Source organism: Eublepharis macularius, chromosome 16 (assembly GCF_028583425.1).
Source record: "Eublepharis macularius isolate TG4126 chromosome 16, MPM_Emac_v1.0, whole genome shotgun sequence".
Classification (NCBI taxonomy): domain Eukaryota; kingdom Metazoa; phylum Chordata; class Lepidosauria; order Squamata; family Eublepharidae; genus Eublepharis; species Eublepharis macularius.
In genome coordinates this window covers 8164691-8190677 of record NC_072805.1, presented here as the reverse complement: position 1 = coordinate 8190677, position 25987 = coordinate 8164691, and the positions used below count along the sequence as shown (strand labels likewise).

General features: G+C 45.0%; 1 protein-coding gene across 6 annotated transcripts in view; it reads right to left on the bottom strand.

Annotated features, from left to right (window-relative positions):
- CCDC91 (coiled-coil domain containing 91) overlaps positions 1-25987 on the bottom strand; it is a 279810-nt gene that overhangs the window by 233673 nt on the left and 20150 nt on the right. For all 6 annotated transcript variants that reach the window (XM_055000772.1, XM_055000775.1, XM_055000774.1 and 3 more), the window contains exons 2-3: positions 11378-11421; positions 5465-5543 (exon numbers count right to left, since the gene is read on the bottom strand). In XM_055000772.1, the coding sequence (XP_054856747.1) occupies positions 5465-5543; positions 11378-11407 (109 nt within the window). In that variant the 5' untranslated portion in view covers positions 11408-11421. The remainder of the gene's footprint in view (positions 1-5464; positions 5544-11377; positions 11422-25987) is intronic.

Below are 25987 nucleotides of genomic sequence, written 5' to 3'. Positions count from 1 at the left end.
TGCTAGAACCAGTGTAAGGGACCACTGGGGCACAACAGCAGTGGCCGGGGGAAACACATTATTCAAACCCTTCAGGAATGATTTAGACAGACTGTGCGAGAAGACTGTCTTCCCATCAATTTTGTGGTGAAAAGCCGAGATGGCGGCTAAATAAACCTTAACAGACGAGTTGGATAACCCATCATCCTTCAGGGACAACAAAAACTCAAAAATAGACGCCAACTGGCAGTCCCAGACATCCAGTCCCTTAAGAGTAGCCCAGGCCTCAAAACGCCGCCACTTAAGTGCATAAGATTTCCTGGTCATGTCTCGCCGAGCGTTGAGCAGAACTTGAGTCACTCTTTCTGACATTTCCCCTTGCCCAGTAAGCGCCAAGCTGTGAGATTCAGTCTGGGTAGATCGTGATACCACGTCCCCCTGTCCGAGAGGAGGTCTGGACTGAGCTCGAAGCGGTAAGACAGTCCCCGGGACAGAGACAGGACGTGTTGAAACCAGGGCTGGCGAGGCCAGAAGGGGGTCACCAGAATTACTCGGGAGCCCTCCCGCTGAATTTTGCTGACGGTCCTTGATAACAGCAGAAAAGGGGGGAAAGCGTAAAAGAGATGACCCCTCCAGGTTAGCTGAAAAGCGTCCCCCAAAGAGTGGAGACCCAAACCCCCTCTGGAACAGAACAGGGGGGCTTTCTTGTTGGACTCTGTAGCAAATAGGTCTACGTCCGGAAACCCCCACATCAGGAAGACTTTGTTCAAGTAACAGTCTGTTAAAGTCCATTCGTAATTGTCCTGAACCATGCGGCTCAACTTGTCTGCAATAACGTTCGAAGTGCCGGGAATGTGCACCGCCTGGACGTGAGTGTGACTGGTCCGGGCCCATTCCCAGATGAGGATGGCCTCTTCGCACAGAACTCGCGAAGTCGTGCCACCCTGTCTGTTCAGGTAACACATGGCCGTACTGTTGTCCGTTAGGACCTGTACAGATTTCCCCTGTAGTGTATCTGTGAATGCAATAAGGGCGTAACGAATGGCCTTCAGTTCTAACAAATTAATATGACTGTCCTGCTCAAGGTCAGACCAAGTGCCATGGGCCCTGAGTGAGCCACATTTCGCACCCCAGCCCACATTAGACGCGTCAGTTGAAATAGTAATCTGGGACTGTACTGGACCAAAGGGAACACCTCGTAGGAGGTTAGACTCCACACCCCACCAATCCAGGGAACGAATGATACCCCTAGGTATAGAATATTTCCGGTTCTGAGAGGTTACCTCAAAGTCATGGACGGATAGGAACCACAACTGGAGTTGCCTCATGTATAAACGGGCAAAGGGGGTGACCGCTGTAGCGGAAGCCATCAGTCCTAAGAGGCGCTGTATCGTAGCCGCAGATTGGAATCTGCATCTCTTAAAAAGGGCAACCATCCTGCAAATTCTCTGTGCCCTTTCAATTGGAAGGAAGCCCTTATTGGCAACCCCGTCGAGCACCATACCAATGAAGGTAAGTCTCCTAGAGGGGAGAAGGGTAGACTTGTCAAAGTTAACTAGAAGCCCCAAACGGGAACAGGTGTGTACAACACACTCTATTTGTTTCTGAAGAGCCTCGGCCGAAGACGCTGTCAGAAGCCAGTCGTCGAGGTAGGGGTACACAGCGCAACCTTGCCTTCTAAGGAAGGCCACTACAGCAGATATGCATTTAGTAAATACCCTGGGGGCGGAAGACAACCCAAAGGGCAAAACCTGGTACTGGAAAACCTTGTCCCCGCAAAGGAACCGAAGGTATTTCCTATGGTCTGGGTGGATAGCTATATGGAAGTACGCATCCTTCAGGTCTAGGACAGCGAACCACATATCATCTGGCATAAGCTGTAGCACAGTGGCCAGCGTGAGCATTCTAAACCGTTTAGCCCTGACGAATTTATTCAACCTCCTCAGGTCGAGGATAGGGCGTATACCACCATCTTTTTTGTCCACCAGGAACATCCTGGAATAGAATCCCAGAGGAGAAACATTAGGGGGAAGAGATTGAATTGCCCCCTTCTCCTGTAAGGCTAACACTTCGGCTTGTAACCTGTCCGAAGAGGTTTGTAGTGAAAAATCAGGCAGAGACAAGTCAGGGTAACTTTCAAACTGAACTTTATAGCCAAAAGAGACAATGCTCAAAACCCAACTATCACTAGTAACTTCGGACCAAGCAGGTGCAAATGCAGCCAGTCTGTCCCCAAACACTACAGGACATCCATCATCTAGTCAGAACTGTTTGGTCTGAACAGGGGGTTCCTTAGGATCCGAACCTTGCCGGTTGCGGCGAGACCTGTTAGTAGGCCTCCTACGCTGGTAGGGAGCAGAGGCCTGTTGGTAAGGCCTGTAGGACCCATAGGGAGGATACGGATGAAACCTCTGGTAGCGCCCCCGGTAGTTCTGATAGGAGCGGTATTGAGTGCGGTGATCAGTTGGCTGTCTGGAAGGAAGAATGCCATAAGACTTAGCCGTAAGGCGATCTTTGCGCTTTTGGGATAGGTAGTCGTCTGTCTTAGAGGAAAACAGAGTCTGTCCCTCGAAGGGCAGGTTCTCTACCTTATTGCGTGTTTCTACAGGTAGCGCCGTGGTACGGAGCCAGGAGTGTCTGCGCAAGACAATAGCCGAAGCAAGTGATCGGGATGCTGTATCAACAGAGTCGCAGCCGGTGTTAATTTGCTGCCGAGACAGACGTAAGGCCTCATCCATGATGACTTTAGCCAGAGGCCTCTGGTCATCAGGTAACTTTTCGAGGAAGACGGCAACTCGGTTCCACAGGAAGATTTGGTACGCTCCCATAATGGCCGAGTAGTTTGCAATCTTTAAGGTCAGCGCCGCCGAGGAATAGATCTTTTTCCCCAGCGTATCAAGCTTCCTGCTCTCCTTGTCCGCAGGAACCGCGTGTGTGCTCTGGCGTTGCCTGGCCTGCATCTCCTCAGTGACCAATGATGAGGGAGGAGGATGAGAGAAAAGGTAAGGACAGTCATTGTGCCTGGTCTTATAAAGGGCCTCCAATTTCCTCGAGGTGGGATATACAGAGGCAGGTTTTTCACAAGTAGAAGTGATGACCTCTGCCAAACCCTCGGTCATAGGGAAGGCAATAGTGGACGGGTTACCAGACTGCACATACTGGAGGATCTTGTCTTTGGGCTTCGGGTTGGTAGTAGAGACCTCTATCTCCAGACACCGAGCCATACGGAGCATCTGTTCTGAGTTGAGTCTGTAATCCTCAGATGGGGACACCCGTCCGGTTCCGACAATGATCTCCTCCGGCGAAGGATCCGAGGGAGGGCTAGGACTCGGTTCTCGGATCCGATCAGAAGAGAGATGTGAAAGACCTCTTTCAGGGGAGTTGTAACGTGAGTATACACTACGAGCCCCCCCCCCCCAGTCCTCTCTTCCGGAAAACGGAGAGTACGAGCGGTGGGATCTTGGGTAGCCTGATCGGTCAGCCAGATAATCCCCACCGCCGAAATGGAGGGATAGATCGTCCCGAAAAGGATAGTCCTTATGACTGGTCACAATTTCTCCTTCCTCTCCAGAAGACGAGCAGGATGGAGATCTGATCCGCGGGGAAGGAGTCTTAGGCCTATCCCAGGAGGAGTGATCGGTCTGGACCGAAGTGGAAAGACAATGCTTGGCCTTCTTCTTAGCCTTTTTCCCTGCAGACGCCTCGACAGAAGATGCTGAGCTCCGTTTCCGATCCTTCCGCCCTTTCTTCTCCGAAAAGGTAGGTACGAGAGTTGGATCGGATCCGAGCGCGGCTGCAGGACGCTCAGCCGAGCGATCCGAGCCTTTAGATCTAGCCGGGTTAGTGGAAGGAGGGGTCGGATCCGAAGGCATCGGTTCCGGGGTCTTCGGATCCACATCGTTCGGTTCCTTCCGAGATGAAAAGGTCGGATCCGACGAAGCTTTCTTGGCTTTCGGAGCCGAAGGAGCTGCCGATTCCGAGCGTGAAGAAGACCCCTCCTGGCGCTTGTGAGCTCGGGTCGGATCCGAGTCCGTTCGAAGAGTCGAGGGAACCGCTGGGCTCTTAGGAACCGATGTGCTAAGGAGGGCCCGTTCCTGGGAACGCGGTCTGTGGGAAGGGGTACTGCGGGCCGAGCCTCCGAGGGAAGGTGGTTTTGGAGAGGAAGAAGGGGCCCCGGTAGCGCTCATGGCCTGATTCCACAGTAAGGCCTGTAGTCTATGCTTCCTCTCGGCCCTGGCCTTGGGAGTGAAGCGTTGGCAGTGCTCGCATTCCTCCACATTGTGGCCCTCCCCTAGGCATTCCAGACAAACTGAATGACCGTCGGTTTTGGTCATTTTAGTGGAACAGGTAGCACAGAGCTCGAAAAGGGCTCTCTCAGACATTCTGAGAGAGGGTCTCACCAGCAAAAGGAATGAAGATCTCAAAAATACTTTCGATTTCTCTCTGTAGCAGACTAGAAGACTACACCGGTCGGCGGCAAAAGAGAAACTGAGGGTAAAGGGGCGCCGCCGCCGGATGCCGTTTGGGCGGGAAGTCCCGCGCCTGCGCAGTCGGCAGACGAGCGCCCCCTAGTGGACTTTACTTGGAAGAAAAAAAATCCGGTCGGCAGGCCTGCACACGCGCAGTCCCATGTGGGGATGCACAGAAGACGGACAATGAAACTCAAGTTCCAAACAACAGAAGTTCAAGACTGAAGGCAATTTATATTGAAGTTGGAATTTTCAAGTTATATCCTTTAGATTATTATGGACCTTACTATTCTTTGTGTGTGGCTATTGTAAATATTGAATTTAGAACACTTTATGCTATTTTGTTAATGTGTCTTTATATTGTTATAACTGTCTGCTTGTGTAGAAGACATTGTATGAAAGACTTTGTTTAAACTTTGGCACTAATTGAGCCTGTTTCCACAGTGATTTATTCTCCTAGTATTACACTGTGTATCCTGTTGATTATTAATTAAACTCTTCAACGCCAAGGAGGCTGGGCAAAGTTTATATGGGACAGATGTGCCTTTAGTTGGCACGCCTAAATGCCTTACCATCTAGAGTTTTGCAAGGGAGGTATTGTAGGGTGCCATACTTGGACAGACTATGCAACTGTGGCATACGTAGACTGGACACTCTATAGCACCAGACTTTTGAATGCAGCTATTTTTCCAAGGCTAGGAATCTTTTAATTTTTCATTTACTCTAAAATATAGATCATATGTTACCTCTTTTATTAGAAGATAATAGTAGACCCATCACTCTTTCAGTTGGAAATTTTATGCACTTGTGACTGATTTTCACAACTGTTTAAATGTAGTCTAGTTTTTACATTTTAGTAGTCTGCTTAAAACTAGTAAGTTAAGAAGCAGTATGAGATAGAAAGAAACTACAGTCTTATACACAGAGACGGCACAGAGATGGTTAATATTTGAATGCTCCACTTTGAACTGTAAAGTAAAAGCTCCTACATGCAAGGCCCCAATGAATGTCACTACCTGTAGGAAACGCTGCCCAAGGAATAGCAGGAGAAGTCGCCTGTGATTCAGAGTTTCCCCCTTCAAATGTTTCTGCCGCCTAAAAATAAAAGGCATATGATTAGACTTCAATGCAGGGGCTTTCCAACTGTCCTGATCAGGTACACGTGTTGTATTCAGACATTTCTTTTACAGTGAACACCATGCTACTCTTTCATTAGTTAAAACAGTTTTTTCACCCTACTTCCTGAACCGCTGAGAAAAGTACTTTCCAAATGTAAAGGGCAAATTACAGGAAAGGAATGATTCCATATGTTAGTTTCAGGAAGGGAGCTTTGACTCCAGAAAGCTTATACCTGAAATCTTGTTGGTCTCTAAGGTGTCACTGGACTCAGATTCATAAGGTAATTTACTCCCCTTCTCTTCTGCACCCAGTGCTAACAATCATTTATGCTCTAGTCTGCTGCAACATCCACATGACTGGACTTCCTTCTTGCTACATCCCCCCATTTCAGCAAACTCCCAGCTCCCACCACTCTACGACAAGCACTCCTGAAATCCCTGACTTGCCTCTCTCACAGACTGCAATCCACTTTTCTTTCTTTCTTTCTTTCTTTCTTTCTTTCTTTCTTTCTTTCTTTTCTATCCTTCTGCCTGCCTGCCTGCCTGCCTGCCGCTCATACAGTTGCAGGGAGGGCGGGTTAAAAATAAATAAATAAATCACCTTAAGCAGAAATTAAAATGGGAAACACCTTAATATTATTTCTCTGATACTTAATTATTGCCCCTATATATTTTGCCACGAAAAGAGTAACGGAATCATTTATATCCAATAATAACCATGTCACCTTGGAGTCTCATATTAAATAGTTCCATATTTTTAAGTAGAGGAGTGATTAAGCTAGCCCTCAACGCATTAAATATGGGACACTAGTCTATAATCACGTGTTTAAAGGTGTCAACTTTATCATATGAGCATTTGCATGTTCTGTTAGTATATAGTAATTTCTTATATCTACCCTCCAAAACCACCAATTCATTCTTGCCAGAGTAAAAGCTCTTCTAAGCTTTGGTACTGTTAAATAATAAAAATACTTGGGCAGTTGGATTGGGAGGGCCATACCTAAATAAAGAGTTGAACATACCCTCCAGACCCTAACAGACATAGTCATAATAACCAACTTTCTAACACACATTTTTATTTGCCTGATTATATCTTTGGTCTCTGTTCTTGACCATGTCATTTGTTATTCCTAGGCATTTCCTTCCCTTTCCCAGGAGTTGGTTCCATTGACTATTATGTTTATCTACCTGGATGAGTCCAAGTAAAGTAGGCCTTCCCTCAGATTTTAAAATCTTTACTTGAAAAAGAAATGCTTTTATTCATGCCTTAGCTTCCATTGATAATTCACCCAATTCAGCTCTCACTGCTATGCCCAAAACACATCTAGGAGAAGTCAATAAGCATCAAAAAAATCATACTGGATGTAGTCCATTCTCTCGGCAGTGGCCTGAATCCAGATTTCCACACCATAAAGAAATTGGTTGAAATTTTGGCATTATATACCTTTAAGGCTGAGGGGACAAATTCACCTCCCACCTTATAGAAGTATTTTACAATTTTCTTCCCTGGTCTCAAGGCAGTATTCCTTACCAGATCCAAATGTATTTTCCATGCAAGAGGTGTTTCAAAATGGATTCCCAGATATTTAAGCCAGCTGGGTGACCTTGGGTTAGTTGCAGCTTCTCAGAGCTCTCGTAGCTTCACCCACCTCACAGGGTGATTGTCATGAGGATAACAATAATACACTTTGTAACAGGGTGGATATGATTTAAATCAAACTGATTTAAATCACGATTTAAATCACTAGTCATTAAGGCTTGATTTAAATCATAGTTTTCTACATAAAGACTAATTCTTGCTGGTATAACTTTAATATGCAAGTAGATGCCTGCCTTACCGATAGGTAAAGGAACTTCATTAAAGTATTCCCAAACTGGGTCTCTTTTATGGCCTGCTGCCATTATAGGTTTTTTCCTCCAAGGAAAGAATGTGATAAACCTCAGGTCATACACACAAAAGATCCAAAGACTTGTGCAGTATTGTGCTCAAAAAGTTTCACTTTCATTTTGTACTGCTTGCCCCTCCCTCCTCACACTTAGTTTCTTCTTGTGCAGATCTATTCCACTCCAAACAATCAGAAAAATATTGTTTCTATTCACTGAACTTCTTGAAACTTAGCACTGAAGGGGTTGATTCTGTCTTCATAGGTTTGTAGAACAATAGGATTAAGGTCTTTTTCTCAACTCTGTTCATGTTATAACATTTTTGCTGTGAAGAAGAGGCATGTGATCTCTGCTGAGCTGACACAAATTCAGTTTTGAGAACTGCAAAACCAAGCATCTGTGATAATATCTTGTAGGCAGAGAAACTGCCCAATAATCTTACAAAAACCTCTGGAAGAGCATGACATTGTGAATGGATTAATGGAATTTATTTACCAAAAAAATTAAACATATACAGCCTTATTCTACATAATTAAAAACTAATCTTTATTTCATGATGGAATAACCTTTGGATGGTAATATATTTTCCTCAAAAAGCATTTTATTTTAAAAAATCCAATTTAAATAAAAAAAAATCCTATTTAAATAAAAAAAATCCGATTTAAATAAAAAAAATCTGATTTTTTTGATTTTTTTAAAAAATCATTGATTTTTATCCACCTTGCGTTGTAAACTGCTCTGAGAGGGCATTAAGTTGTCCTGAAAGGCTGTATGTAAATCAAATGTTATTATTATCATCCACTATCACCACCACCACCTCCCTTTCCTCCCCTAACATTCTCTTTATCAGAAAGCAGCTCTGCTACCATTGTAAGTTCTGGTACTACAAACCCTTCTTTGTCACTCAAGCGCAATCCTTTCCCCATCCAACGACTTCCCTCTCTCCCTTCTGCTCTCTACAGCAGAAGATCTGTGCTAAATACATGTTAAAAGTAGCACAGTGGAAAGGAACAGATGCAAATGGTTTGATGTACAATAATTTCCTACCCTGCAGATGTCACAGGACCGTGATTGTATTTTTCACCAGTATGTGTTAATTTCAGCACAACGGGACACTAAAATTAGAAATGTTTTTTTCAACCCTTTGCAAATAATGTAACATCTACACTGCTGATTTAGAGGAAATGGGAAAGAGATGCATGTTGTGGCATGTAATAGCTAACCACTGGTAAATTTCTACATGGTCCAAGAACTATAGTGCTTGCCCTCATGTAATTGTGCCCAGATAATGCAATCCCCATCTCAGATCTTTCTTTGCCCCTCTCCCCCAGTCTTCAGGTGGGTGGTCATAGGCAATAGGGCCTTTTCAGTGGCTGCCACCCCTTTGGCCCTCCATTTCCTCTGTATATTGCCATTACTGTCCATTTTTTCTAGCTGGTTTTCAACTGACTAGTATATAGGTCTGTTTCTTCCTTCTTTTTCATTCCTTGCTGTTCCATGTGTTAACTATTATTACTTCTTAATAGAGATGGGCACAAACAGCAATATGAACCAAAAAAAAAGCCACGGACAGCCCAATCTGCTGTTCGAGAACAAGCTGTTCGTGAGGCCCCATTCTAAATGAACAGGTGGTCATTGCAAGCCTCGTTCGTTGCTGCTCATCTTGCTGTTCGTCAAGCCAGACAGTCTGGTACTCTTGGCAACTTAGGCAGGGATTGTCTGAACTCTGTCTGAACTCCTGCTGTTGCCCTGGAAAACCCAGTCTAAGCCCAATTTAGCTTGATAGGCAGGCCTTCCTTTCAAGTGTGGAGCTCCAAATTTGTTACAAGGGAGCAAAGACTGAGGGGAGGGGAGCTCCCAGTTCTGGATTAGTTTGCAGACAGTGGAGTGGGAGAGAGACAGTTGCTGTTGGCATTTTGATAGAGTGCATTGGAGCTTGAATTTTCTTTGTGTGTAGTGGGATAGGGATCTACCCCTTCAGGTTCCAGGGCTGCTGCCAGGCTCTGGGCCAAGCTATTATTTATTATTGGTACCTTTCCTGGTGCCTGCTCAAGTCAGGTTTCTGAGAGTGGTGCAATAGGAATCTTGACTTGGATGATGGCTGGAGGAGAGCCTGCTGGCCCCCACAAACAGCCAACCATGAACATGTTCATGAACAGGGCCATGTTTGTGGTTGTCTGTGAGTCCCTGTTTGTGGATGGCAATGAACAACGAACATCATGTTCAGTTTTTTTTCTCTTCATGCCCATCTCTACTTCTTAATGCTGCTGTTGTTTAAAATTTACTGTTTGGTAAGGCTGGTGGATTGTATTTTTGTTTAGATGATAATATTTGAGTTGTTTTATTGTTTGAGTTGTCTGTGACTGTGACACTTAAAGAATGAAATTATTTTTATACAATTAAAATCAAGTTTTTAGACAAAAAAAATATACCACTGAAGAGTTATCAAAAATCCTATTCTTCTGACAGTCTGTAAATAAATTTAGTTTTCTTTAAGGTATCTATAGATTATTTACCAAGTCAAAGTCAGATTTAGTCATCTTTTACGTTAGAAAGTTTCAAATAGATTGCATTAATTCTGTAGAAAAAGTTATTCTTCTCAACTACTAAATCAGATAAATCAAAGAAAAAAAAGTGCATAGGATGCAGTATTTGAAACCTCCATGGCTACCAGTTATAACAGTCTGCTTGGCCAATGCATGAAATCAGCTTGCTTTAGCCATTTGTTTATTATTCAGATATTCTGAAATTTTAGAACCATTTTTCATGCTAAGAAGTTAAAATGAAAAAAAACCCTGTCAATATAAAATGGAAATGAGGATACTATTAAAACGTTGGTCATCTTATTGACTGTGTGAGACCTATTATTATTCAAAAGGTTTTTAGCCTGCCTTTCTGCCCATTAGGACCACCAAGGCAGCTAATAAATTAAAACCTACATATTAAAATCTCCTTTTTACCTATTTATCTATAGTACTGCTCATATGGCTATCGCCTTAAGCAGAAATTAAAATGGGAAGAACCTTACTTAATGTTATTTCTCTGGTATTTGATTATTGTCCCTATATATTTTGCCACAAAAAGAGTAACAGAATCTTTTTTATCTGATATTAACCATGTCTCTTGTGCTCTCATATTAGATAATTCCATATTTTTAAGTAGAGGGGTGATTAAACTAGCCCTGAACTCATTAAATCTCATTTTAAAAACCATTCAAAACAGCACAAAAATTCATTCAAACTATTTAAAACCAGATCTTAACATAAATACAAAAGATAAAAATGACAGATAAAATACAGGGGAGGGAGGAGGGATACCTGAGGGAAAGTGGATCAAAAAAAAAAGACAGCAACAGAAGAGGGAGACAGCAACAGGAGGGGATAGGCAAATCTCCCGAGGGGAAGAGTTCCAGAGTTTTGGTTGCACAACTGAAAAGTTTCTCTCCTTGGTTGCCACCTGCCTAATCTTAGAAAGTGAGGGTACACAAAGCAGGGCCTCCAAACATGACCACAGTGGTTGGGGTAGCTTCATTAAGGGAGCAAGTGGTCCTTCAAGTATGCTGGTCAAAAACCATATAGGGCTCTAAATGTCAGCACCAGCACCTTAAATTGTGCCCAGAAACAAACTGGAAGCCAGTGTAGATGAGCCAGGACATTCCCTATGTCCCACTCCAGTCAGCATCTTGGCAGCAGCATTCTGCAGCAACTGAAGCTTCCAAACATTTTGCAAGTGCAGCCCCATGTAGAGCACATTGCATTAATCTGATCTAGATGTACCTAGGGCATGTACCACAGGGCTTAGGGTTGATCCCTAGTTCCAGATTTTCTTGGCAGAGAATTTGGATTGCCAGGGTACAAATCTATTTTTAACACCAAAAGCCTCAGCCCAGTCCTAACTATCAACACCTTGGTATTAGTAGTTTCATACCTCAAAGCCTCCAAAGTCATCGTCATCCATTTTCCAGTAAATACCTACAACACAACATAAAATATTCATTAACAAATCAGCAAATCCGCAAACAGCATTCTGCTAATCAAGACCCATATACACAATACTATTAGTAGATTCTGCACTGCAAGCAACTAGAGATGGGCATGAACTGAAATACGAACCAAAGTTCATCACAAACAGGTCGGTTTGTGGTTCGCGAACTGGTGGTTCGTCAGAGACCATTTCTGATGAACCACGACGAATTTTAGGCCGGTTCATTTTTCGTTTCATCACTGCAGACAGCCTGGCACCATCAATCAATTTCCTAGGCAACCTGAAATGGGCTTTCTGCAGAAGAAGTGTTCACCCTGCCGCTTTTCAGCTGATAGGAGGCATTTAAAAGCAGCAACACTTTTCTTGCCTGCAAGAAAAGTGTTTCTGCTTTCAAAGGGCCTGCCGCTTTTTTCTGCTGAGAGGAGGGGCATCCCCCTCCCATCACCTGAGGTCCTTTTAGCACTGGAAATTATTTGTTTTGCTTCCCATGTTTGCAGGAGTTTCCTTATTCCATGCTGGCTTTAAAAGCCAGGAAAGGGTTAAATGGCTGGTCTTTTCCCTTCCTCCTTTGGGATATGCACTCTCCCTCTTTTTTTTCCCAAAAGCAAGAAAGGGTTGTAACATCGTAACATTGTAACATTGCAACATTGTAATATTACTGTACAAAGTTTAATGGCTCCTTTTCCTCCCAGGCATGTTTCAGGCTTTGAAAAAGAGGGGAAAACCCCAAGCGTTTTGCACAGTCCTTTGGAAACAAAGTTGCAGGGAAGGTGCTGCTTCATCCCCTCCCAGCTTCCCAGCTTCTTTCTTTCCAAAGGGCTGTGCAAAACACTTGTTTTTTCTCTCTTTTTCAAAGTCTGAAACATGCCTTGGAAGAAGGGAAAAGGAGCCATTTAATCCTTTCCTGGCTTTTAAAGCCAGGAGGAATGTGCAGTAACATTATAATGTTGCAATGTTACAACATTACAACAATTTCTTGCTTTTGAAAAAAAAGAGTGTGCATACAAAGGAGGAAGGGGGAAAACAGCTATTTAACCCTTTCCTGGCTTTTAATGCCAGCAGAGAATAAGCAAATTCCTGCAAACATGGGAAGCAGAACTGATATTAAAACGCTTTAAAATCTCAGTGTGAAAAGGATCTGTTGATAGGAGGTTGCCCCTCCCCTCAGCTGAAAAAAGCAGGCGTTTGAAAGCAGTGTGGGAATCTCCTCTGGGGCAGCCGGGGCCTGCAGGGGGCGCTGTCGCCAGCGTGGACCCCCCCCCGGCTGGCTGATGCCATGGGGGCCTGGGCCTAGGGCTGCCTCCTTACGGCGCGGAAGGGGGTTAAGCAGCACCCCCCCTTTTGTGCCCATCCGGCCCTACCCTGCTGTCCTAAAGAGGAGGGGGTCTGCTGCACCCGCTTCCCTCTCTCTCTCACTATCCACCTGTCTACCACCAATGCCCCGCCTCTCCTTGTCAGTCCCACCCCACTCCTGCGCCACGCGGCCCCTCCCTGCCTCCCTGAACCTCCCACCACCCATGTAGCCCGTTCTTCACTCCCCTCGTCACTCTCCCTCTTCCTCTCCCGAGCTTGTATTAGTTCCTTCCCTATCTTTCCCTTATCACTCTCCCTCTTCCTTCACCCTGGGCTCGTATTCACTCCTTCCCTAACTCGCCCTTATCACTTTCCCTCTTTCTTCACCCTGGGCTTGTATTCACTCCTTCCCTAACTTGTCCTTATCACTTTCCCTCTTCCTTCCAAAGATCTTGGTTCTCCCCTCCCCTTTCCATCCATCCACGCACGCACACCTGCACCCACCTCATGCTCTCGGCATTCTGCCCTTTCTTCCCCCTTCCCAGTTCCTCCCCTCATCCTTCCCCTGCCCCCTCTGCTGACAGGCATCTCTCTCCTCCCCTGGGTGCAGCGCGTGGCTCGCACTCCCACCTTGTTCTGCCCAGTGCTCCTCCTCCTGGGTGAAGCGAGGGACTGGCTGGCCCTGCCCACTGGTGCTGCTCATGCCGCGGCGCCGAGCGTCCACTGCGCCTGCCGCGCACCCCGCCTCCTGGTCGAAATGCCTCTTCCAGGGGCGACTCCGCCCTCCTTGCTAGCGCCCGCCCCTTCTCTCCAGCAAGGGCAGTGGGCGTCTAGGGCAGGAACATGGCGGGGGGCTTTGCCCCTTTCCTTGGCCGGCTGTCGTGGGGCTTGGAGCCCCGGGTCTGTCCTGCGCCGTCCTCTTCCTCCGCTGCGGGTGAGTAAGGAGGGGCGGGCCTGGCCTCATCCCAACAAGCAGCAACACTTTTTTTGCCACGCAAGAAAAGTATTGCTGCTTTCAAGTCGGCAGTTTTTTTCCAGCTGATGGGGGATCCCCCTCCAATCAGCTGAAAAGTGGCAGGCATTTAAAAGGGGGAAACCAGAAGCACAAACCCCTATTCTGCAGACCTTCTGCTATGCTGAAAGTGATGTTTTCACAAACCAAACAAACCAGTTCGCAAACCGGGGCAAGTTCATGAAAGTTCGTGGTTCGTGAAATATGAGGAACCACGAACCACATGGTTTGGATTTTTCCCGGTTCGTGCCCATCTGTACTAGCCACTACATCATGAGAAGACAAGATTCTCTGGAAAAGTCAATAATACTAGGAAAAGTGGAAGCCAGAAGGAAAAGAGGAAGACTTAAGATGGCTTGACTCAATAAAAGACGCCACATTCTCCAGTTTGCAGGATCTGAGCAAGTCTGTCAATGATAGGACATTTTGGAGGTCTTTCATTCATGGGATCGCCATGAGTTGGAGACAACTTGATGGCACATAACATACACACAGCCACCAGTAAACCCCCAAGAGCAAAAGCACTCCCTATCCTTACCAACCCTCAGCATGAGAGCTGTGTCACCATGGTACAGTCCCACAGTGCTGGGGGTGCTGAATGGGAGAGAGAGACAAGGTGTTCCAGGTAAAAGCCCCAAAAGGGTGAACTCCCTTCTCATGGAGATGTACTAGTCCCAACTAAGAATGTATAGGAAATTCTGATTTAAAAATTACAGCAAGTTTTGTATTAAACCAACTGCTTTGCAACTGTTGTTCTATTTGTATTTGTATTTAAGATACGGTTCTCAAACTTTATAACCCCATCATCAAGACAGAGAAAACTAAAAACCAAAAATTATCATGCATTACTAGAGGGGAGGGGGGTTTGACAACTTAGGCAAAAATACGTTTTCATATTTATACTTATATTGACCTTATGCTCTGAAGTTTGAGAGCGAAATATTTTCACATTTTCTATTGCTGTTACAAATTGGCACAGCAGCTTATTTCAATAATGCTTTCCTTGCCTTTCACATTGACTCTTAACTTTTCTAGTAGCTTCAGCACAAACTCCAGCTTTATACATGACTGCGGTGATTATCTGGAAACGTATTTGCCCTCACAGAAGTTCTACCCTAACTTTCTTTAAAAGGGTTCATTTACAGTTTGAAAGGCAACCGGTATGTTTATGACTTCTGTGGGTTTTTAAAATATATATATATAAAATTTAGCTAAAATAGTTCAGCTCTTTGGAAAAATTCAAAGTTTGGTAGTCTGCTAATGAAGATAAATCCAGCCATGTCTTGACCATGGAAAAGTACACGAGAGAACACACACAGTTTCCCTCTTTCCTTGTGCTCTCTGGACAGAGTTAAAACAAATAATGCTCTCTCTTTGGCTACAGGCAACACAATACTTTCAACCGAAACTACACGGTATACACCTTGGCGCAAGGGCAAGATGATGATAAAGTTCATTCATTCATTTCATTTCAATTCATTCATTTACAACCAGCCGTCTCCTCAATGGGGTTCCAAAACATCATTCCCCTTTCCTCAATTTTATCCCCACCATTTATTTATTTATTTATTTATTTATTTATTTATTTATTTATTTATTTATTTATTTATTTATTTATTCGATTTATAGTCCACCCTCACGAACGGGCTCAAGGTGGGTTACAATAAAATGCTCAATAGGCATTAAAACATATAAATACAGTTAAAAACCAAAAAGACCATAAATACAAGCATTTTGGATGGCGGCCTATCATGTCTGTGCCCCATCCATGCCACTACTTAATGCTGACCAGTTGTTTCTGAACCAATGTTTCATGCTATAACTTGATATAATTGCCAAAGACATAACTGTTTTGCTTTCACAGGCTTACTGAAGCTCCAGGTGCCTTATCTAACGGGCTGTAGAAACTCTCAGTGCTTCTGACCTTGTATACTGCTCACTTCCATGCACTGCTATGTCTCAACTTTGATCTCTTGCTTTCTCAGTGTCTCGACTTGATAGTACAAATATGTGAGACGTTCTCAGGACGAATTCACGCCAAAAGTCTTTTTTTACTGTTGGGAGGGGGAAGGAGCAAATGAATGTGTTAAGAAGAAGGATTTTCCCACAGGTTACTATTCCTGTCAACCTGTTCTTGCTTATCTTGCTTCTGAGTAATTCTATGGACATATCTGTGGAAATGATCTGATTTCTGAATAAAGCCACTTAATCAAGAGCCTGAATTTCTTGTTGCAATGGTATAGGGATCTATCTGCCGTAGCCTGTCATCCATAGACTGACATGGCCTCCCTCCAATTTCCCAATCATTACATCAAACAACAGAACAGAAGGGGTGGGGTGGGGTCACAGTTTATAATAATCCGGTGATTGCATTTATAGGGGAACAGATGATAACATTGTCCCCTGGTGGGAGACCAGCAGGGAGGCTCCTAGACAATCAAAGACTGGCCTCAACTGAATGCCTGGCAGAACATCTCTGTCTTACAGGCCTGCCGAAAGGACATAAGATTTTGGCAGGCCCGCCTGGGACAAAGAGTTCCACCAGGTTGAGGCCAGGATTAAAAATGCCCTGGCCCTGGTCGAGGCCAGCTGGGCCTCCCTGGGGCCAGGGACCACCAGTAAGTTCTTATTTCCTAATCTTAATGCTCTCCGGGGTACATACGGGGAGAGACAGTCCCGCAGGTATGCTGGTCCCAATCTGTTTAGGGCTTTAAAGGTTAAAACAAAAACCTTGAACCTAATGCAGAATTCGACGGGGAGCTAGTGCAGCTGCTGCAAGATGGGAGTAATATGTGCCCTGTATGGTGTGTCCATCAGGACACGTGCAGCAGTGTTCTGGACCCACTGTAATTTCCGGGTTAGACCCAAGGGAAGCCCTGCGTAGAGCAAGTTACAGTAATCGATTCAGGAGGTGACCATTGCATGGATCACTGTAGTTAGGTGACGGATCAAAAGAAAGGGTACAAGTTTCCTGGCCTGTCAAAGATGGAAAAAAGCAGACTGGGCAGTTGCCGTGACCTGGCCCTACATCAATAAGAAGGAATCCAGTATCACTCCATGACTCCGGACTGATGAGACAGGCACTAATGGCGCCCCATCAAAGGTCAAGAGATGGATTCCCAAATCTGGCAACCCGTAGCTCAAGTACAGGACCTCCATCTTTACCAGATTCAACTTCAGCTGACTCTGCTTTACCCATCCAGCTACAGCCTCCAAACCTTTTACTAGGACATCAGGGTCAGAGTCAGGCCGGCTACCCATCAACAGATACAACTGGGTGTCATCCGCATATTGGTGACAACCCAGTTTGAAACTTCGCACCAACTGGGCAAGGGGGTGCATATATAGGTTGAATAACAAGGGGGAGAGAATTGTCCCTTGTGGAACGTCGCACACCAGAGGCTGGTGTGCAGATAAGCTCTCCCCAGTGCCATCTTCTGTCCCCAACCATGGAGAAAGGAGACAAGCCACTGCAAGACAGTCCCTCAGATCCCCACCTCAGGGAAGCAGTGGAGATAGTTCATAGTCGACCATGCCAAACACAGCCAAAAGATCCAACAAAATCAGCAGCACTGACCCACCTCGATCCAGATGTCTGCAAAGCTCGTCCATGATGACCAGTACTGACTCTGTCCTGTGTCCTGGGCGGAAACCGGACTGGAATGGGTCCAGGACAGAAGAATCCTTCAGGAAAACCTGCAGCTGTTCTGCCACCACCTGCTCAATCACCTTCCCCAGAAATGGGAGGTTCAAGACTGGTCGGTAGTTGGATGGATCAATGGGGTCCAAAGATGGGTTTTTCAGGAGAGGCCTCAGCACAGCTTCCTTCAACGCTCCAGGGGAAACTCCAGAGCACAATGATTGATTAATAATAGCCTCCAATTGGACCCCTAACCCATCTGCGCTGGCCTTCACCAGCCACGAAGGGCAGGAGTCCAGGGAGCATGTAGTGGGACTCGCCCACCGTAGGATCCTGTCAACTTCCTCCCAGGACACCAAACAGAAGTGGTCTAAATAAGGGCCAGAAGACGGCCAAGGGGCCTCCAGTTCCCTTACTGTATCAACTGTGGCCGGCATATCACAGTGGAGAGACAAGATTTTATCTACAACGCTCCCCAAAGCCTCACAGCTAATAGCTGAATTTTGATTTTGGCGGTCTCCCTGAGAAAGGGAGACCAAAGGCTGAACCACTTGAAATAATTTTGCCGGGCGTGAGCTTGCAGACGCTATGGAGGCAGCATAGAATTCCTTCTTTGCCACCTTCACAGCCACCTCATAAACGCTTTCATAAAGGCTTTCATAAAGGCTTTCATAAACGCTCTATAAGATTATCTTGTCTCTTCAGTCCAATTCTGCCACCACACTCACTCAAGCCATCTCAGTTCCCACTTCTTCTGATGTAGCCCCTCCGTATACCAGGGAGCCAGTCTAGCATGGGAATGGAGACGGTGACGGGGAGCGATTTTGTCGATGGCTTCAGAGAGATGATCATACCAGTTCCCTACCAGCTCATCCAACGAACTGCCTGTTAGGTAGGTTAGGTAGAGGGTGGTACTGGTCCAGCATCACTCAGTAAGCTTTCATGGTAGAGTGGGAATTCGAACCTGGGTCTCCCATATCCAAATTAAAATTAAATGATTACTGATCTGTCTTTCCAGGAAAGATAGCCCCCCAAACATCACGTATTGCATACCAGGTTCAAAACGAAGATCTGCAAAGACAGAATGACTTTAAAGCTTATAAATATCTATGGAAGAAAAAAATCAGACACATTCAAAAGGTTTCACCTTGACTAATTTACACTGTCAAACAATTACTGATACTTAATAAATAATCTGCAACAACTATTACTCCAAAGGCCTACATCTATCAGACAATGGAATCAATTGGTAGTTGCACAAAAAAAACTACACTATGAGTGGCTCTTCTGTATGGACTTGAGTGGGGTTTTTTTTGCTGTATAACCCACAAAAAAATTATTTGATAGTCCTCCATTTTTGTCTAAGATCTATATACATAACATTCATAAATCATACATATTAGAATCATAGAATCATAGAGTTGGAAGGGGCCATACAGACCATCTAGTCAAACCCCCTTCCCAGTGCAGGATCAGCCTAAAGCATCTCTGACAAATATTCATCCAGCCTCTTCTTGAAAACTGTCAGTGAAGGGGAGCTCACCACCTCCTTGGGCAGCTGATTCCACTTTTGAACTACTCTGACCATGAAAAAGTTCTTCCTAATATCCAGCCGGTACCTTTCTGCATGAAGTTTCCCGGGTCGTCCTTCTTCCCTTTCTTAAAGATTGGGATAACATTCGCTCTTCTCCAATCTTGTGGCACATCCCCAGTCCTCCAGGAGGCCTTGAAGATGATGGACAGGGGTTCTGCAAGTTCTCTAGAAAGTTCTTTCAGCACTCTTGGGTGCACCCCATCCGGCCCAGGGGATTTGTATTCATCCAGTAGAGCCAGATGCCTCTCCACAACCTCTCTGTCAATGTCAACTAGCCCCTCAGGTGTCCTGTCACATTTCCTACTATCTCTAGATGTGCCTGAGTTCTTCAGGGAGAAAACAGAGGCCAAAAAGTCATTAAGCCTGTCTGCTTTTTCTCTGTCCTGCATCAGAGTTTCTCCATCTACTCCCAACAGCAGTCCAATTGCCTTTTTTACCTTGCGTTTCCTTCTCACATATCTGTAGAAGTTTTTCTTATTGTAGCGAGCCCTCCTGGCCAGACCCAGCTCATACTGAGCTTTGGCCTCTCTGATGGCTGATCTGCAGATGGCTGATCTGCAGTACCTCTGATGGCTGATCTGCAGTACCTCATATACTCCTCTTTAGAGGTCTGTCCTCTCCATTTCCTGAACATTTCCTTTTTCTCCTTTAGCTTATTCTGGAGCTCTCTGTACATCCACATTGGTTTCTTGGAGCCCTTACCATGTTTCCGTCTTGTTGGGATAGTGAGGGCTTGAGCTTGCAAAAGCTCATGTTTGAGAAGAGCCTACCCTTCACTCGCTCCTTTCCCTTCCAGCACACTCCCCCACGGAATGACTCTCATCAAGCCTCTGAGTTCATCGAAGTTGGCCCTGTCAGGGCGTGCCGCCGCTGCCGCTGGGTGTGGCCCTGGGCGGTCTGCTCCTGACGTCATAGGGGGGCCAGGGATTCTGCAGGACCCTGCTCTGTGGAAGGAGGGGCGGTATACCTCACCCAGACTCCCTCTCAGTCCACTCGCTGGCCTGCTCAACCTGGCCTGCTTGCCCCGTGTCCTTCTTCATCCCTTCCTTCCAGAACTCTCCTCCAAACCTCCACTCTTGCATTGCACCGTCCTCACTCCACATCATCACTCCTCATTCACACCCACCACCACAGGGCTCTTCCCAGCCAGCTTTTATAGGGCTTCCTTCTACTGTCCCACCCCTCTTCCAGCCTGGTCTTGGGCTGCACCAAGCAGTTGCAGCTGGGGTAGCTGATCTGGCCCCACTGACCAGCACCAGCTGTGCCTTGTTCCCTGGCTGCCCAGCCTCCCTGCCTTGGCTGATTGCTGAAGGCCTGTCCAGCTGCAGTTCCCTGGCTAGCAGCCCGGCCTCCCTGGCTGAGCTGATGGCTGAAGGTGGGTCCAGCTGCGGCTCCTTGGCTGGTTGCCCAGGGCTTCATGCCGAGTGCCTCCACTAGCCCCACCTGGAGTGGCTTGGCTTTTGGCAACTCCTGGGCCAGGCTACTATTTTCTAGCTGGGGCGTGGCTTTGGGTTGTTGGGGCTGCTGCTGCTTCTCCTCCTCAGGTAAGGCCTTTGGGTGGGTGACTGCTGGGCCCCCAATCCCTCTGCCCTTGCCCCCTTCCGCCTTGCTTAGTCCCCTTTCTTTTCCTAGGGGAGTGGGACTCGCTGGCCTCTCTCTGTCTCCCCCTGCCTCCTGAGGCCCTGGGCCTTTGCCCCTTGCCCCTGGCACTGGCAGGTTCTGGCCCCATTTGCCCATGGGAGGGGTTGGCCTGCTGTCCCCCAGCTGCCCCTTCTGCCTGCCAATCAGACCGGTTGACCTGCTGTCAGCCGGCCGACCAGTTGACCTGCTGTCTGCTGGCTGACCAGTTGACCTGCTGGCTGCTGGCTGCCCCCTCTGTATGCCTGTCCGCCCAGTTGACCTGCTGTTCCCTCCTACCAAGTCTGGGGGCTGGGACCCAGACCCCGGACAGGCCCTACGAAAATCTAACCTACGAGTCTGGCTACAAACTTCCTTGGCCCCCCCACAGCGACTGGAATTCAAGGAGAACATGGTCACTTCCCCCTAAGGTCCCCACCACCTTCATCTCATCTTCCAATTCTTCCCTGTTGGTTAATATCAAGTCTAGTATGGCCGAGCTCCTTGTAGCTTCCTCCACCTTTTGAAAAAGGAAGTTAACGGCCAAGCAGTTCAGGAAATTGTGTGATTCATGATGCTTTGCTGAGCCTGTCTCCCAGCACACATCGGGGAAGTTGAAGTCACCCATAATTACAAGGTTCTGATGTCTAGATACTCTACCAATCTGTTCAAAGAGGGCAGCATCCATTTCTTCTCGCTGGTCAGGTGGTCTATAGCAGACTCCAACAATAATATCCTTGTATTGTCGAAGGCTTTCACGGCCGGAGAACGATGGTTGTTGTGGGTTTTCCGGGCTGTATTGCCGTGGTCTTGGCATTGTAGTTCCTGACGTTCCGCCAGCAGCTGTGGCTGGCATCTTCAGAGGTGTAGCACTTCAGGCAAATGGCTACTCCAGAAATGAAATCCGAAGAGCAATCAAACCCAGGATGAATCAAACAACCAAGGAAAAACAGTCTCCTACAGGAAAAGTGTTTTTGCCATATATCAAAGGAATTACTGATCAGATGGGAAAGCTTATGAAAAAGCATAACCTTCAAGCAGTATTCAGACCCACCCGAAAAATACAACAGATGCTACGCTCAGCAAAAGACAGTAGAGACCCCCTCACCTCTGCAGGAGTATACCGTATACCCTGCAGCTGTGGACAAGTTTACATCGGGACCACAAAGCGTAGAATCCAGACAAGAATAAAAGAACATGAAAGACACTGCAGACTTGGACAACCTGAAAAATCAGCAGTGGCTGAACATAGCCTAACTCAAACAGGGCACAGTATCTTATTCCAGGACACCAAAATACTGGACAACACTTCCAACTACTTTGTCAGACTGCACAGGGAAGCCATTGAAATTCACAAGCATAAGCAAAACTTCAACAGGAAAGAAGAAACCTTAAGAATGAACAGAGCATGGTTTCCAGTTCTGAAAAACACCAGGCTAACAAAACACTCTATACTCGACAATAGCCCTACAGAGAAGATTAGCACATCAAGCACCAATCCATATGCAAAAGAACCTCCTCAGGATACAGTGAAGCCTCCCGCCATTAGCATTCCACACCCTGGGAAACTCTTACAGGATGACTCAGCTCAACCCCACCCCTCCTGAGTAGATACAAATGACCTGCCAAGATCTTGTCCACACTGTGACACTGAGAGATCTCTGTCTTTTGGTGCTACACCTCTGAAGATGCCAGCCACAGCTGCTGGAGAAACGTCAGGAACTACAATGCCAAGACCACGGCAATACAGCCCGGAAAACCCACAACCACCATCAATAATATCCTTTGTCCTTCCTCCCCTTATTTCTACCCATATGCTTTCCACTGAGCTGTCCACCCCATTCTCCATAATTTCTTGACGATCAAGCCCTCTCCTCGCATACAACGCCACTCCACCTCCTCTTCTACCCTTCCAGTTTTTCTTGAACAACTCATACCCATCCACTAGCACATTCCAGTCATTACTCTTGAACTCCCAAATAATCCGTTTAAGTCAGTCTTCATTAACCACACTCTTGGATAATCAGAATTCTATCTAATTTGCAGCAGGGAGACTAACAGTGAAATCCAGTCTCCAAATCCAAGTTACTCCAGTCTCAGCCCGTTGATTTCAATGGGCTTAGACCAGAGTAAGTCTGCTTAGGCAATCACTCAGACGTACCTAGAGTAAAGTGGATATGAAATTTCTGTTTATTTGCGGACTTTAATTGATTTTAAAATACTGACAGAAGCAAGACTGAAGTGGAACTCATAACACACCAACTCTACTCTGTTGCAACCTACTAGGTCACAGATTTCACCATGAACAACTTAGTACTTTAACAGAACCATCCTAAGCCCAGATGCCAGAAAATTGCTGGCACAGTACTGGCATACCTAGGAGTAGGGTTGCGAGGTCCCTCTATCCTCCTGCCGGGAGAGTTGGGACCTGGCACTCACCTTCTACCGGCTCCATTGCGCGTGCGCTCTGGCATCAATGTGATGACATCACTTCTGTAAGTGATGTCGTCGTGCCGGCTGCGCACGACGCAGCCGGCAATTTTAATGGTTCTGCATAACCTGAGTTTTTGTGGCAGCCAGGGACTCAGAGACTGAAGGAGACCCCTTCCCTCCTCAAACTCACATGTGCATGCCCACATGGATGTTGTTGGCCTTTCCTTTTGTTGTGCATAAAAACACACAGAAAGGGATGGCGATGGCGGCGATGGCACTGTGCCATCTGCTGCTTCCCTTCCCAGCACAAAGCAAACCTTTTGTGATTTGATCCCTACGAGCTACTCAATGCCAACGTCATTGCCCAGGAAATACTGAAGGAAAAAATGCACTCATACACACAGAGCACACCCCCTTCCTGCCAACAGTTTAAAAAAAAAAAAAAAATTATTGGTGAGCATAATTTCAAACAATATTTCAATTAAACCCTATCTGATTGAATCTAACCTAATCCCCCCTTTCCCCCCCTCCTTCTTGACTTCCAACAGCTTTCCAACCCTTTACCCCCTTTATTACTTAACAAATCCTATATTAAACAATCAAACATCCCTACATAGCATTCCTTACTCTAAGCCCTAATTTACTCTATAGTCTATACATACTATATTAGTTTTACTAATATAAGTACCAAAATTAATAACATACTTATCGAATTAATTTTACTAATACTTCTTCCCATAATTAATAACATACTTCTCATATCTTATACTTAACCATGACTCAAACTTAATGATAATTAAGTTAATATTCTAACTTAATAACATTTATTACTCTAAATAATTTCATCTTCCCTTACGTAACTATATGTATGCTATATTACTTTTTCTAATATATCCATCTCACTTCTAAATATCAATTATAAATTGTACCCCTCCTATAGTTAACTATAATCCTAGCTTAGATTAATATAAACACACATTTCTTCTATTGGTAAAGTCACTTCTGTCTTCTGTTTGTAGTATCATAGTTTAAAAGTTCTCGAACTGCCACAGTTCTCCTTTCACATCCCATTTTTTCTCCAAATATTGTTTCATTTTCGCCCAGTCTGCCATAAATTGTTCTGGGTCTTGGTCTTTAAGTTTTCTTGTCATTTTGTCCATTTCTGCCATGTACAGCAATTTGTAAATCCAGTCCTCTACAGTAGGTACTTCTTGCACTTTCCATTTCTCCGCATACAATAATCTTGCTGCAGCTGTCATGTAAAATAACAATGTTCTGTGATGCACTGGAACGTACTCCATTCCCAAGTTCAGTAGCAACAATTCTGGGTTCTTATTTATTTGTATTTGTAAAATCTCATTTATTGCTTCAATTATTTCACCCCAATACTGTTTAGCTACTTCACATGTCCACCACATATGATATAGTGATCCTTCGTGTTTTTTACATTTCCAGCACTTATCTGACATATTAGCATTCCCCAGCGCAATTTTTTTTGGCGTTAGGTACCATCTGTATATCATCTTATACACATTTTCTTTGATATTCATGCACGTTGTAATCTTAATTGTATTCTTCCACAAGTGCTACCAGGACTCCATCGCTATTTCTTTATGAAAGTTTATTGCCCACTTCACCATCTGTACTTTCACTGTTTCATCCTCAGTGTACCATTTTAGAAGTATCTTATAGATCTTTGAAATTTGTTTCTTACCTTCTTGTAGCATTACTTCTTCCAATTCTGAATTTTCCATTCTTATTCCTCCTCTTGAACAGTCCAATTTGTAAAGATCTCTGATCTGTCTATATTGAAACCAATTATAACAAGGAGACAATTCTTCTTCTGATTTTATTTTTAACGTTGACTGTTGTATTTGTGTTATCTCCTTGTAAGTTAAACATTGCTGTTCGTTATCAACAGTTCTCGGGTCTATTACTTCATACGGGACCACCCAAGAGGGGATTTGATCTTCCAGATACATCTTATATTTCTTCCAGATTGTGAAGAGGCTTCTTCTGATATAATGATGCAAAAACAGAGAGTCCGCTTTTATTTTATCGTACCATAGGTATGCATGCCATCCAAATATTTTCTTATAGCCTTCCAATGCCAGAAGTTTGCGATTTTTCAGAGTTATCCAATCCTTTATCCATGTCAAACAAATTGCTTCATAATACAGTCTTAGGTTGGGCAGTTGCAAGCCACCTCTTTCTTTCGCATCCTGTTACACTTTCATTTTAACACGTGGTTTCTTGCCTGCCCACACAAAGTTCGAAATTTTTCTTTGCCATTTTTCAAATTGTTTAGAGTCTCGGATAATCGGAATTGTTTGTAACAGAAACATCACATGAGGTAACACATTCATTTTTATTGTCGCAATTCTGCCCAACCATGATAAATTCAGCTTGTTCCATTTTATCAAGTCTCTCTCTATTTGTATCCACAGCTTCTCATAGTTGTTCTTAAATAAGTCTATATTTTTTGCAGTTAATTCAATTCCCAAATATTTTATTTTGTTTGTTACCTCGCAGTCCATTAGTTCCTGCCAACAGAGTTAACAGTAAGGACACAGTCTCTTCCTTTTGGACAGAACTGGTTGCATAAGTGTAGACAGACTTGCCATGAAGAAAAACAAAATGCTGCCGGATGGCCTGCACCACTGGCCGGCCTGCCTACATGGCCTCTGCACTGTTAAGAACTGAAAGATTTTGGCAGCGGGACACATTACCTCCCTGTTTCACAAATTTATTTCACCATTCCAGAAGTCACTTTAACGAATGATCTAGCAATTTCTGTATGTATTTTTTGCTCCTTTTTCATTTTTCACACCCCTACCATATTATCTTTATGCTATATTTTATGTTTAAAAGATTTTACACTGTTATATAATATGGACATTATTTTAAGATTTTAGAATCTTGGAAGTCAATAAGATGGGGTTGGATCCAACCAGTTTTTCTGCT